At 62.5% G+C, this 14,509-nt stretch overlaps 1 protein-coding gene across 2 annotated transcripts in view; it reads left to right on the top strand.

Moving 5' to 3' along the window:
• PACS2 (phosphofurin acidic cluster sorting protein 2) overlaps positions 1-14,509 on the top strand; it is a 58,867-nt gene that overhangs the window by 33,236 nt on the left and 11,122 nt on the right. For both annotated transcript variants that reach the window (XM_065870972.1, XM_065870971.1), the window contains exons 3-12: positions 1,939-2,028; positions 3,334-3,459; positions 4,439-4,601; positions 5,118-5,191; positions 5,529-5,609; positions 6,773-6,832; positions 9,753-9,910; positions 11,505-11,595; positions 11,937-12,011; positions 12,963-13,105. In XM_065870972.1, the coding sequence (XP_065727044.1) occupies positions 1,939-2,028; positions 3,334-3,459; positions 4,439-4,601; positions 5,118-5,191; positions 5,529-5,609; positions 6,773-6,832; positions 9,753-9,910; positions 11,505-11,595; positions 11,937-12,011; positions 12,963-13,105 (1,061 nt within the window). The remainder of the gene's footprint in view (positions 1-1,938; positions 2,029-3,333; positions 3,460-4,438; positions 4,602-5,117; positions 5,192-5,528; positions 5,610-6,772; positions 6,833-9,752; positions 9,911-11,504; positions 11,596-11,936; positions 12,012-12,962; positions 13,106-14,509) is intronic.

Raw genomic sequence — 14,509 nt, 5'->3', positions numbered from 1 at the left:
CTGGGCCCGCGCCCCCAGTTGGCAAACACTCAGCTCCTTGCCTGCTTCTCCTGGGGCATCCTCTCCTGCCTGGGTCACCTGCGTTTCACACGGGTGACCTCAGCTGCCCCCCGCCCCCCGGCCCCTGTGTCCTGACTCCCAGAGGAAGCAGGCAAGCCGGCCTCCCTCACTGACCCGAGTCTCCGTACGTGTGTTCACTGCTGCCCCCTCGCCCGTCTGTGCATGGGTCCTCCTTGCCCGGGCACGGGCCCATCAGTTCGGGTCCTGACCTGGATGGGATCAGACGTTCAGGGAACTGGGGGGAAACGGCTGTGAGGGACAGAGGGGAACGGGCCAGGGGGTGGGGAGAGCACCAGACCGCACACGGGGAGCCTGCCCCCGGGAGAGCTAGGGCTGGGGGAGGACCGGCAGAGGGCCCCTCGGCACACTCCGTGCTGGGAGCAGCTGCGGGCAGCACGGCCTTGGCACCAACGCCGCGTGCAAGCAGAGGGCAGTGTCTCCAGCAAGCCTTCTTAGCCACTCGGCCACCCCACACTGCTGGGTGCTGAGGGGCCCCACATGCCCCTCCCCGTCACTCCCGTCAGCTCACACGTCTGTGCGGCTCACGTCTTTGTCCTGGACCCACAGCCCACTCCCACTCTCACCCGTTCCTCTGCACCCCTCATCTTGGTGAGACGCCTTGGGAGCTCCCGAGGCCACCCCTGGCCTCGTCAGCTGCGTGGTAACCTCTGCTCTCCAGCCTGACTCTGTGAATCTGGCTCCTCGTGGGGCCCCCTGGACGTGGGCTCACGGGGTTTGTCCTGCTGTGTCTGGCTTCCTGCACTTAGTGTAACATCTCCAAGGCGCGTCCATGTTGGGAGACCTAGTTTTAAAACAATACTATCATGAACATTTGGAACTTATTTTGGTACGAGGTTTGAGGTTGGGACCTGTGGGGGGGGGTTAATTATTTTTTTTAATTAATTGATTGATTGATTTTTGGCCATGTTGGGTCTTTGTCGCTGCGCACAGGCTTTCTCTAGTTGCGGCAAGAGGGGGCTACTCTTCGTTGCGGTGCGCGGGCTTCTCATTGCGGTGGCTTCTCTTGTTGTGGAGCACGGGCTCTAGGCATGTGGGCTTCAGTAGCTGTGGCGCGTGGGCTCAGTAGTTGTGGCTCGTGGGCTCTAGAGCACAGGCTCAGTAGTTGTGGTGCACGGGCTTCAGTAGTTGTGGTGCATGGGCTCAGTAGTTGTGGCGCACGGGCTCAGTTGCTCCGCGGCATGTGGGATCTTCCTGGACCAGGGCTCGAACCCGTGTCCCCTGCACTGGCAGGCGGATTCTTAACCGCTGCACCACCGGGAAGCCCCCGGGACCTGTGTGTTTTATACAGATGATTCACCACCCATGTATCACAGCCATTTAGTGATTAGCTTTTCTTGCCGACCTGAAGGCTCCTTATTACACACTGTTGTTTTTACATGTGTCTGTGTGTTTTCTGAATCTAGTTCTAGGCTTGTACTGCTTTCTCTGTCCTTGTGACGGTGCCGCTGGGCTTTAATGACTGACCTTTGCACCCATTCTGCTCTCAGTGGGGCGGGGGGCAGTCCTGCTTTCCCAGGAGCGTGTGGCTTCTCGCACACCTGCTTGTCCAGCTGCATCTCTTGCTGCATCTCCATCCTGCAGCTGCGTGAAATTTGGCAGTGACTGTTCTCAGTCTCCTCTCTCACAGCTTAGCACAGACTTTTAGAGGAGGACTTGGGGGTCAGAGGATATGGGCTCTTTTAAGGCTCCGGATAAATCTCCCCGCGGGGCCTTTGGGAATCATACGCGCTCGGGCCTCACCCCCACCATCTGCGGGTCTTTGCCTGACAGTCTGAAGAGAACTGACAAGCCGACATCTTCGCTGTTTCATTTTAAGATGCCTTCTTCTGAACTAGGAGGTGTCTTGTTCTTTCCCAGGGCTCCAAGCGGATCCTGAGGTCCCACGAGATCGTGCTGCCCCCCAGTGGACAAGTGGAAACTGACCTGGCGCTGACGTTCTCCCTGCAGGTGGGCCTCCGGGGGACCCCCCACCCTCACCCTTCCCGCAGCCCCTGTGGCTACAGAGGTCCCCTCTCCCACAGGGCTCACTCTCCGAGGTTAGAAATGTGCTTGCTTATTAGGTCGAGTCTCTCGTCGCATTCCCTTGATGAAGAGAATGTAGTGAGGCCAAAACTCAGGTGATCGGTTTAGGTCACCTCATTCCTGTGTTTAGAAAAGATGGGGGAGTGGGGGCTGAGGGAAGCCACTCAAAAAAACAACGTTGTTTAAAAAAAGAAAAAGAAAGATGGGGAGGAACCTATGGAAACTCGGTGTCGCGAGTTCAAACCCCTCGGGAGTATTATTTTGGGGTGTGCTGGCGGTGAACGTGGGCTGTTTAGACCGGGACCCCCCCCACCGTGTGAAGCAGAGGCCCCCCGGGTGGGGGGCGTGAGTAGATCAGCTCCCCCCCACCCCCAGCCTCCTCACCCCACCCCCACCCCCGCGTCTCTTTGCATAATTAAGATCTGCATTATTTAAATTCAGTGGATGTAGTTCTGGCTGAATACACTTCCTGTATTTAGTATCAGTGCTTTTCCGATACATTAAACTCCTCCATTCTCCCTGTGAGCGTGGAAGACAGGGCCGCGCTTTGGCGAGTCTGTGAGAACCCTGCCCGTCCACCTCTGCCCTCCCCCAAGAGCACCTCACCGGGCTGTGCCTGGCTCCGCCGGAGCCCAGACCCACAGCAGCTTTTGGGGTTTTTATTATTTTTATTTTTTGGCCATGCCCCGAGGCATGTGGGATCTTAGTTCCCCAGCCAAACCCACACCCCCTGCAGTGGAAGCGGGGGTCTTAACCACTGGACCACCAGAGGACTCCCCGGGAGTCAGGTTTACTGAGTATAATTTCCAAAACGTACGGTTCACTGTTTTTAAGTTTCCAGCTTTGTGGTGCACAGGTATGTAACCGCCACCGCAGCTTTTAAAGGAGGTTTTTATTTGTGCACCTTGAGGAGGCGTGCACGTCTGCTGTGTGCACACGAGCTCTGCAGTGTGTAGAAGCCCTGCGGTCCCACGAGCAGGGGCAGGCGGCCTGGCCCTGGAGTGCTGGACCGCCAGGCGGAAGCACCGCTGAGCAGTTACTGCACGTCCACAGATGCGCAGGCCCCTCCCGGGGGCCTGGCCGTGTGGCACACATCTGCCGCCAGGGGCTGTTCCTGGCGACCGAGGCCCTTGATGACCAGCGGGGAGGGAACCCTGGGGCTCGGGCGCGTGAGGCCTCGTGGGCGTCGGTGGGCGTGGCTGCCTTCACTGCTGTGGCCCCCCCCCGCAGTACCCCCACTTCTTGAAAAGAGAAGGCAACAAGCTTCAGATCATGTTGCAACGCAGAAAGCGGTACAAGAACCGGACGATCCTGGGCTACAAAACGCTGGCGGCTGGCTCCATCAACATGGCCGAGGTTAGGGTGGCTGCGCGGCGGCCAGACGTCCCTCCTGCGCCCCCGGGGGGCGTCCCTCCAGGCGCCCTTGCCCCACGCTGGCCCTCCTGGACGTCCTGCTCGGCGGGACGGGGGCTCCCTGGGGTGGGTGGACACGTGCTGCTGTGGGTCAGGGGCTGCCAGCTCACCTTTTTTAACTTGGCTTTTTCACTGATGGTGATAGGTGATGTTACTTTTCTCAAAATTCTTACTTTCTTACTTGACTAAGGAGTTGCCCACCCCCAACTAAGCCCCCCCAAATTAAAAAAGAATCTGGTTCATAAAACCCCAGCATCTAGATGTGATCAAATGACCCAAAAGGCAGCTTCTAAAACGCAGAGGCACGCATTCGCTGGGTTATCATGACGAGACCCCACGAAGGTGAATGGCTTGGGCGTCTGGGACCAGCGCGGGGCTCAGGCCGGCACCGGGCGGGGGACGCAGGGGGGCTCTGTCGCTCTCCCCAGTTGATTTGATTCTCTCATGGTCAGAACGGCCACAGGGCCTCATCATCCTGGTGGGCCAAACCTGGTGCATGTCAGCTCCGCTTGCACTGGGGGCCCGGTCCTCCTTGGTCCCCCAGGGACACAGGTTCCTGGGGTTGAGTCCCGAGAGTCGGTGGCTATGCCTGGACTGGCCCCTGTGTGGCTTCACACCCTGCTCGCTGCCGCCGACCCTCCTCCCTGATGGCCTCCAGTCCTTAGGGGCGGGGCCTGGCTGACCTCCCAGCCTGGCCCGGTGTGCTCCCTCCCAGCCCGTCCACCCTGCTCCCGTGTCTCCTCTCTTGGCCCGTCCGCTGGCCCCCTGTCCTCGTGTCCTCCTGCACCGCCCCCTGCCACCGTGCTTGCCCTGCGGAGTGCACCCCGTCGTCACCGCCAGGGGAAAGCCCACCCGACCCCCAGCGTGTGCCCCCCCGCAGGGTGAGGCTGGTGAGGCCTCTAGAACCGCGCCCCGCCCACAGGTGATGCAGCACCCCTCCGAGGGCGGCCAGGTGCTGAGCCTTTGCAGCAACATCAAGGAGGCCGCGGTCAAGGTGGCCGAGATCTGGATCTTCTCCCTGTCCAGCCAGCCTATCGACCACGAGGACAGCACCATGCAGGCCGGCCCCAAGGCCAAGTCCGCCGGTGAGAGCGGCTGCGGGCAGTGCTGCTGTCACGGGTGCCGCCTCCTGGCCACCGGCCCGTGGGCTCGAGAGGTTGGGGAGGGGATGTGAGGGTCTGCGGCTACTCTCTGGGCTGCGGGCGTGTCAGCCCTGCCTGCGCGCTGGGACACGGTCAGGAAGCAGGTCATGGGGTCGACTGTGGTGCTTTGCAGGGTCTGGCACGGTCGTGGTGTGGGCTGTCACCTCCATCGCAGTTGGGGTCACCGTCTCCCCTGAGGCGAGGGTGGGCCAGTGGGGACCTAGTCGAGCAGGAGACCCAGTTTGAGCCCTGTGACGGGCAGAAGGGCTGGGGGCCACGGTGGGGGGCTACAACGTGCAGCCCCTGCCCCCTCGACAGTCCATCTGCCGCGTGTGGGGCCGTGTCCTCGCGGCTCCCCTGCACACCGGGGGTGGGGGGCAGTCACTGGGGCGCCACCTCATTGCTGGGACCCGGGCTGGAACGTCGAGGCGCCCCCCCTTCCGTCTGCTCACCCCGCAGATAACTACTCCGAGGAGGAGTACGAGAGCTTCTCCTCCGAGCAGGAAGCCAGCGACGACGCCGTGCAGGGGCAGGTAACAGGGGCCTCGAGGCTCCCAGCGCCCCGGGCCCGGCCCCTACCAGACCCCCAGCAGCTGTGCAGCCCGCCGTGGACGGGCCCAGGCCCCCCCCAGAGCCACTGTTGCCAGGGTAGCAGGGGGCGTAGAGGGCTGGGAGCCTGGTCCCCGTCCCCGGGGCTGGAGGGTGTCAGCAGACGCGCTGGGACGCCCAGGAGACCAGGCCCCTCCCCAGGCCGCCCAGGGAGGCCGCCCGTCCACGTGGGTCGGCCCTGGGCCAGGTGCACAGCAGGCAGGGGCAGGGTCCCACGTGTACTGAGGGTGGCCTGGCCCCAGGTGCCACATGTCTTTGCAGGATTTGGACGAGGATGACTTCGACGTGGGGAAGCCCAAGAAGCAACGGCGATCGATAGTAAGAACGACGTCCATGACCAGGGTCGGTGGAAACTGGTTTTACTAACACTGGGGAAGGGCAGGGGGTGGGGGCCCGGGGTGGGGGCCGGGTGGAGCCCTCGGGAGGGGCGGGTCAGGACGTGAGGCAGCCTGCCCTGGGATCACATGGGCACACGCGCTGTCCCCTGAGCCCAGCCCTGTGGCTTCTTCAGAGGCCCAGTCTCTTCCCCAAATACAGCGTGAAGGCGGGGAGACCCCATGCCATGGCCTTGCCCTGGGAGGGGGGCTGTGGCCTACAGCCCAGAGGACAGGGGGCAAGGCCACTCTTGTAGAAGAGCAGAGGGCCGGTCCCCTGCTGCTTGGCCCAGACACGCCCAGCGTGAGGCCAGCCCCCGCCCCCGGCTCTGCTCTGTGCCCAGGGGTTTGGAAGGGCAGCCAGGCTCCTCCTTTAGGAGGGAAGTCCAGGCAGGGGCCGTGGCCCATCGTGAGTCGTCCAGCCCCGGTGCCAGAGCTCCTGGGTGAGCCCACAGTGCCGAGCCACTCTGCCCTGCGGCCCCAGGCCAGGCCAGCTCGAAGGGAGACCCGGGAAGCCCCGGTGCTGATGGCCCAGCCCAGCCCCAGAGACCACTGCCCCCCTGGCCATGCTGGGAGACCGTGGGCTGGTCCCCGTATACCGGGTGACACGCGTGTTCTGGACCGTGGTGTGGAGGCCCGCGTGCTGCTGTGACAGTACCTGTTTGAGCCTCAGGTCCAGGACCCGAGGCCCAACTACTGTGGAGGGGGCGTGGGCCTCCTTTTGGGTGGCCTCGGTCGGAGGCCAGTGGCCAGGGCAGCACCAGGAGCAGATGGGCTCGGGCCCCGATGCGCCCTGACCGCGCCCTAGTCCCGAGGAGGGAGGGCGGGGGCCTCACTGGCACAACCATAGATGCGCCCTCCCTGCGGCTCCCCTTCCCGGCTCTGAGGCTGACAGCCCCTCCCTCTCTGGGTCCATTTCTTAGTCCGACCACAGCCGTGGTTTCCGCTTGTGAAAACACTGCTGTTGTTAAAGTGCCGGCAGCCGTGTTCAAGTTCGTAGGCGCTGCCGCGTGTTTGAGCTGCGCCCCCCGCCGGCTGAGGCCGCCCTCGCGGTGCGGCCCGGTGCCGGCCCCACTGTGTTCTCCGGGAAGCGGCTCCAAGGGCTCTGATGCCGGCCTGCTTGTCTCGCAGCAACAGAACTTCAAGCAGAAGGTCGTGGCCCTGCTGCGGAGATTTAAAGTTTCCGACGAGGTGAGTGCGCAGCCCCGCCCCCCGTGGCAGCCCCGCGTCCAGTCGGCGGAGGGCTCTGGAGGCCAGTGCGGGCGGGTCCCGCTCTGCTGTTCGCTGCCCCCGTGGCCCTCTGGACGTCACTGCCTTCTCCAGGAGCGAGGGTGATGGTGGCGCCTGCCCCGGGGACGCTCGAGGGGCAGGCAGGGCCGCGGGCGATGCCTGCTGTGTTTCTTGACAGCTTGCTCTGAACAGACCTGGAGGAGAGCGGGACATTGTCTGTGGGGGGTGTGACCACGGGTTTCTGTGTTTTTTTATCAATCAACTTGATTTTTTAGGGCGGTTTTAGGTTCACAGCAAAACTGAGTACAGAGTTTCCATGTGCCGTCACCCCACACACTGCCTCCCCATGAGCAACATACTATGTGTTTTAAAGTTTCTTCTTTTAGCTTTTTTCTAGTCTCCAAATGATGACTTTGTGTAACTGATAACCAGAAAAAAAAAAAAAATCTTTTTTTTTTTTTTTTTTTAATGTGATCAGAGGAAAATTAGTCCCCAGGTTCTGGACCCACCCAGGAGAGATGGCATTTAAGTATCGAAGCCCCAAGACATCATTATCACATGTGTCATGATGGCCCGTAAAGCGAGCTGTGTGCTTCCCGGAAGCCACGGCTATGCGTCCACGCGCGGTGGTGGGGCATCCTCTCGCAGCAGCTCTTAGCGGGTCAGCTGCTTGAAATGGGCCCGGCTCAGCCGCGGTCCTTCCCCCACTGACCCACAGCGTCAACATGGTTCCTATCAAGTCACCAGCTGCCTTTTGGCAGAAACCAACCAGCTAGTCCTGACACTTATGTGGAAATGCAAGGGACGCAGAAGCAACAAAACAATCCTGAAAAAGCACACGTTGGGGCTTCCCTGGTGGCGCCGTGGTTGAGAGTCCGCCTGCCGATGCAGGGGACACGGGTTCGTGCCCCGGTCCGGGAAGATCCCACATGCCGCGGAGCGGCTGGGCCCGTGGGCCATGGCCGCTGAGCCTGCGCGTCCGGAGCCTGTGCTCCGCAACGGGAGAGGCCACGACAGTGAGAGGCCCGCGTACCGCTAAAAAATAAAAAAGCACAAGTTGGAGGACTCACCTGTCCATTTTCAAAACTTACCTAAAGCTCCTGTCATGAGACTGTGACGGGTCAATGAAGTAAGGTTAAGAGTCCAGAAATAAGTTCTTCTATTTATGATCGGTTGATTTTCGACAAGATGCGAAGACCATTCAGTGGGGAGAAAAACAGCCTTCTCAGCAAATAGTGCTGGAACGATTGGGTATCTGCACACAAAAGAGTGAAGCTGGACTCCTACCTCACGCCACAGCCTACAAAAACTAACTCAAAACGGGTCAAAGATCTAAATGTACGAGCTAAAACTATAGACCTCTTAGAAGAAGACGGGGTATTTGTGATCTTGGGTCAGGCAATGGTTTTTTAGATAATGACACCAAAAGCATGAGCAAACGAAGAAAAAATAGGTAAGTTGGACTACATCAAAATTTAAACCTGCTGTGCTTACAATACCATCAAGGAAATGAAACAACAGCCCACAGAATGGGAAAAGTTTTTTGCACATCATATATCTGGGGCTTCCCTGGTGGTGCAGTGGTTCAGAATCCCCCTGCCAACACAGGGGACACGGGTTCGAGCCCTGGTCTGGGAAGATCCCACATGCTGCGGAGCAACTAAGCCCGTGCGCCACAGCTACTGAGCCTGCGCTCTAGAGCCCTCGAGCCACAACTACTGAAGCCCGCGTGCCTAGAGCCCGTGCTCTGCAACAAGAGAAGCCACCGCAATGAGAAGCCCGCGCACCGCAACGAAGAGTAGCCCCCGCTCGCCGCAACTAGAGGAAGGCCGCGTGCAGCAACGAAGACCCAACGCAGCCAAAAATAGATAAATCAAATAAATTTTTAAAAAAATCATATATCTGTTAAGAGACTTGTATCCAGAATACATAAAGCACACTTACAACTCAAAAACAGAAAAATGTAGTTAAAAAATTAATTGTCCACTTTAAAAATTGGGCAAAGGATCTGACTAGATAGTTCTCCAAAGAAGAAATACAGACAGCCAATCAGCCCGTGAAGAGATGCTTGGCATCTCTAGTCTCTGGGGAACACAGATCAGAACCACAGACTCCTCTTAATACCCACTAGGGCGGCCGTCACCACGAACACGGAAGATAAGTGTCGACAAGGGTGTGTAACAGTGGGAACCCTCACACGTGCTGGAGGGAACGGAAGCGGTGCAGCCACTGTGGAGAACAGGCCAGCGGTGCCTTGGAAGGCTTGCCAGGCACCCAGCACCCACTGCTGAGTACTTCCCTACGAGAGATGGAAACACGTCCACACGTTTAGCACGTCCACTGATAAACAGTCACGGGAGCTTCACCTGTAGTGCGGACGCTGGGCGCATCGCCCTGTCCTCCACCGGCCGTTGGTCAGACATACTGTGACCCCTCCCGTGGGTGGCCCGCTATCAAGAAGGAGCAGGCTGTGGGCAAACACACTTACACACACACACACACACGTCACGCTGAGTGAGGGGAGGCTGCACGCGGAGCAGTTCCATTCACGTGCCATCCTGGGAAAGGCCCGGTGCGCGGGGCTGGGTGGGGGGACCGTCAGGGGCAGGGGGTGCCTGGGGAGGGAAACCTTTTACACCCTGATCGTGGTGGTGCCACACCACAGCACACACTGTCATAGCACCGCTTGGTGCTCTAAAGGGTGCGTTGGGGCTGGGGAGAAGAGCCCCCTGCGCAGCGCCCGGGTGACCGGAGGTCCCCAAGGGACTGGCTGGTGGCACAGGCTGGAGGAGGGGTGCTGGGCGGCCGTGCGCCCTCCTCCCGTCTGTCCCTCAGGAGCCCCTTCCCACCGGGCCAGCCTCACACCTCTGATCCCACGTAGGTCCTGGACTCGGAGCAGGACCCTGCAGAGCATGTCCCCGAGGTGGAGGAGGACCTGGACCTTCTGTACGACACGCTGGACATGGAGAACCCCAGTGACAGCGGCCCCGACATGGAGGACGACGACAGCGTCCTCAGCACCCCCAAGCCAAAGCTCAGGTGGGCACAGCCACTGGCCGGCGTATGCCACCACGCTGGGACACAGTGGACACGGTCGTCTGCCTTCAAAGCCGGAGGTTGGCAGAGGCCAGCCCAGGACGAGGTCCATCTGGGGGGTCGTCCGGGCCGGAGGGAAAGGTGGTTTGTGAGAAAGCAGGCCCTCGGGGGTGCAGGCTCTGGGGAGGGGAGAGCAGGAGCCGCAGACCCCAACGGTGCCCCAGGTCTGCGGTGCTTCCAGAGGTGAGAAGTGGCGAAGTGACGGGGTCCAGTTTGTATCTGGAAAAGGTCTCTCTGGGATCTGCTGGGAGCAGCTCGGGTCATCCCTGCAGGAGGCCGTGGTGTGGGGGCAGGAGGGGGGCGGGCCGGGAAGTTGTGTGGAAGGCGGGCCCTGGGCGGGGGGTGGGGGGGATGTGGGCTGGGGAGGGGGTGCTGGCTGGGCATCACAGGAGGGGACCAGTGAGCACGGGCCCACAGGGCTCTCCGTCTGACGCGGAGACGAGAGGCGTGCTGGGGCCACCCCCCAGGGGCACGGGTGCGACGTGGCTGGTGCTGGAAGGGAGCCTGGGGGACAGGTGATGCGGGCGCTGATGCCCGGCCTGGTGAAGAGAGCGCACGGGTCTGAGTCTGCCTCGGGAACCGGTGGGGCTGGAGGGGGTCCAAGTCAGGCAGAGAGGTATGTGGACCGGTTGGTTTTTAAACTTAAAACAAGCGTAAGTCAGACACAGGGAAGCACACACGAGAAAGGGATGGCCATGCTGTCACCTGCCCTCCGGCTCCCGCTGCAGCCTCGCACACCCACCTCCCAGTGCAGCGTCCCCAGCTGCTGATCAGCGACCTTTGACTCAACTGCCCAGTTACCCTCCTCTGGGAGGTTGGAGACTGTGGGCTCAAGTCAGGGTGTCGGCCACTGGCCTCCTGGGGGCTCAGCCAGGCGGCTGCAGGACGGGGCTCCTGCCTCCCTTCTACCTGCTGCCCCCTCCACCTTTAAGGCCAGCACGGTGGTCGTGTCCCTCGGTATTTGCCCCCCGACCCCTCTCTGCCTTCAGTTGGAGAAGATCTCTGCTTTTATCAGCCGCCGTGATTACCTCGGTGCCCGGCTGACCCGGGCCGTCCCCGCCTGTAGCTCCCTCCATAATGTTAGCTGTGCCTGTAGGGCAAGCCCTGGCCAGCCCGCGTCCCAGTCCTGAGGCTGAGGCGTGGCGTCTCAGGCCTGACCCTCCTGCCACGCACCGTGGTCCCGCCCCACGTGGCTTTGTCACCAGACACTGCGTGAGTCCCGTCCCTCATTTTAGCTTGACCTTCAGCTCCTGCAAGCTGGCTGTGGGTTCCCCACCCGACAGGCCTCCAGCCCGGGTGTCGGGTGCAGCTGTCAACGTGTGCCGCTGGCCACCCCGCCAGGGCTGAGGCCGAGAGCAGATGGGGTCTTGGGGCACAGGTCTGCTCAGCTGCTCTCAGGCCCTCGGTGTCCTCGCCTGTGCCATGGTCCTCAAGGGTGGGGGCCCTGCTGCGCGTCTGACCCCGCCAGGCGCAGTGGCTGCGCCTTCAGCTCGGGGAGGTACTGGAGAATAACGCGCTCTCCGTCCGCGCCACCCAGGCCGTACTTCGAAGGCTTGTCCCACTCCAGCTCGCAGACAGAGATCGGGAGTATCCACAGTGCCCGGAGCCAGAAGGAGCCTCCGAGTCCGGTGAGCGGCCCGGAGCCAGGCAGCCCCGTGCTCCCACTGGGGTCCTCAGGTGGGGGTGGGGCGCACCCTGATCCTTCCTGTCGGTCTGAGACCCTCGAGGCAGCTTGCACATTGGTGCTGGACCGACCCAAGGCCAAGCATGCTCCTGGTTTCTGGTGTGGCCCGGGTCCCCCTGCCAGGTTCCAGGTGACAGTCGTGGGGTGACCCTGAACCCACAGTCCAGGAAATCCTGGCCAGTCTCCCCAGGCTGCCTCCAAGCCCAGAACCCCCTGCCCAGAGGTGAGCCAGCCTCGGTGCCATGGTCGGACACAGCCTGATTCCCTCCCGTCTCGTCCACACAGGCTGACGTGCCCGAGAAGACGCGGGCCCTCGGAGGGAAGCAGCCAAGTGACAGCATCTCCGATTCCGTGGCCCATGTGAGCAGGCGGGGCCACGTTCACGGGTGCCAACAGAGAGCCCACTTATGTGCTGCCTCTAAGGGTCTGATCACTGACCGGCAGGTCCTCCTGCTTCCGCCACCCAGAACCTGTGCACAGAACCACGAAGGCGCCCCTGAACTCACCCCCACCCCAGGGAGGGGGCCCGGTTTCACCCCATGCCAGGGGAATGGTCAGGGACCCCCGGATTCACCCCATGCCAGGGGGACGGTCAGGGCCCCCCAGATTCACCCCACCCCAGGGGGACGGTCAGGGCCCCCCGGATTCACCCCACTCCAGGGGGACGGTCAGGGCCCCCCGGATTCACCCCACCCCAGGGGGACGGTCAGGGCCCCCCGGATTCACCCCACCCCAGGGGGACGGTCAGGGCCCCCCGGATTCACCCCACCCCAGGGGGACGGTCAGGGCCCCCCGGATTCACCCCACCCCAGGGGGACGGTCAGGGCCCCCCGGATTCACCCCACCCCAGGGGGACGATCAGGGCCCCCCGGATTCACCCCCACCCCTGGGGGATGTTCAGGGCCCCCCGGATTCACCACACCGCAGGGGGATGGTCAAGGCCCGCCCTGGATTCACCCCAGTTCTGGGGGGCAGCAGGCGTCCCCACGCTTCCCTGTCAGGCACGGCCCGTGAACACCACGGCTGGTTCCTGCTGCCCTTGTGACGGGTCTTGGGTCCAGAGGAGGTTTGGGGAGGGTTGGTGCTGGTCTGCCGGTGGCAGCCAGGACTGGGAGCCCTGTGGTTGGAGGGTGAAGTCAGCTTGCTTCCCAGGGCAGCACGTGGCCGTGTCCACACGCAGGGAGCCACCAGACCAAGAGAGGTCTAAGCAGCCTCACCCAGACCGAGGCCCCTCTGGCACAGGAGCGCATGGCCGAGAGGAGGCCCCGGAGGGGCGTGCGTTCCCGACCAGCGCCATTCTCTGTCCATCAGAGCGCACCCGCCCCGGGGGAGCAGCCAGCCCAGCCCGAGGACAGCCCGGAGGTGGAGACCTCTGCCCTGGACATGTTCACCGAGAAGCTGCCACCCAGCGGGCGGATCACCAAGACAGAGTCTCTGGTCATTCCCTCCACCAGGTGACTGGCCGCCCGGGGAGGCCATCAGGCCGGCGATGCCTGTGTGGGCCAGTGTGGGAGGGACCCTCTGACCGGATGAGCGTCACCTGGGAAGCACTCAGGTCTCCAGGCCCGTCCTGGGAGGTCCACATTGGACCCCCACCCCCCATCCGCACCGAACTAGCCGCCTGCAGGTCCGACCGGGCCGAGGTGTGGCTGCCTGCTCCAAGGGCAGGGGAGGTCCTGCTGTCCTTGACTCACGTTCTCCTGGACCAGGGACTGTACGAGTGGAGCAGGGCTTGTGCTAGGTGCCGGAGCACGTAGGGTGTGCCCTGCTGAGCCCACGTGCGCTGCGTTGGGAGAGCTGGACCCAGCGGCTGTGTGGACGAGTACAGCAGCCCTCACGGAGTGTGAGACGTCCAGCACAGGACGTCTGTGGGGCGGGGGAGGGGGTGGCAACTGGGCCGGGGTCCCGGGGACCCTGCCTCCCAGAGTGGGTCATGGAATCGGGTGAGCGCTGCATCAAAAGCTGGGGTCTGAGTTGCAGTGACCTCAGGTGGCTTCCTGGTGGTGGACGAACCTTCTGGGTCCCTCACGTGCCCTCTTCCCCTCCCCCACCTCGGTCAGGTCCTTGCTTCGGCTCTGCTGCTCCTTCCTTGGGCACCCACCCTCGCCCTCTGAGCTGCCCTGTGTGGTCATCTCCCACCTCCCCCACCCCCGCCGCTGGCCGCAGTTGGCCACATGCCCACCACTGCCTCAGGGCCTCAGGTCCCACCCCGCGGCTCGCTGCCCCCTGGAGGGCCACAGAGCCGGCGTCGGCCTCCGCCCCGCCCTCTCCCGGGGCTGCGGTCCCATGCAGCCGACGCTCAGCACGCTGCATCAGGCCTTACGCCCCGATTTTCAAGTGTGGTACCCCACAGATCAGCCCTCACTGCCCACCGCCTGCCCGCCACCCCACGCAAGTCTACTCACAGAAACGAGAAACAAAACCCAGCATTAATATGGCATTTGGTATTGAAACCCCCAGCCTAGCTTTTCACCCGATGGCAGCCCCTGCCCTGGCGTGAGACCCAGCGGGACAGGCACCTCGAGCACCAGGGTGCCCTGTCTTATGTTTCTGTGACAGGAAGTTTCCAGAAGCAGTGGGTCTGGGCGCTGGCCCTGGCCTGGCGGGGGCACACAGAGGCCTGTGCCAGGGGCGGGAGGAGCTCCAGGCCGCCGGGCACCAGGCTGCACCAGGCTTGTGTCCCGGGCGTGGGAGGGCTCAGGTGCCCCTCGGGCCCTCTGGGGTTGGTGGGCTCTGTGTGGCCTTTGGCCCTGCTGCCCGACAGCGCACACCACGACCATCCTCAGCCGCCTCTGATGCTGGGTGGCCCTTGCCTGGGGCAGCGAGTTCCTGCAGGCTGCCCCAGCCTGTCCCTTCCC

The sequence above is a fragment of the Phocoena phocoena genome, chromosome 2, assembly GCF_963924675.1.
Source record: "Phocoena phocoena chromosome 2, mPhoPho1.1, whole genome shotgun sequence".
Taxonomy (NCBI): Eukaryota; Metazoa; Chordata; class Mammalia; order Artiodactyla; family Phocoenidae; genus Phocoena; species Phocoena phocoena.
Note: the sequence above shows the minus strand (reverse complement) of the source record. Positions and strands in the feature narration are given on the sequence as shown.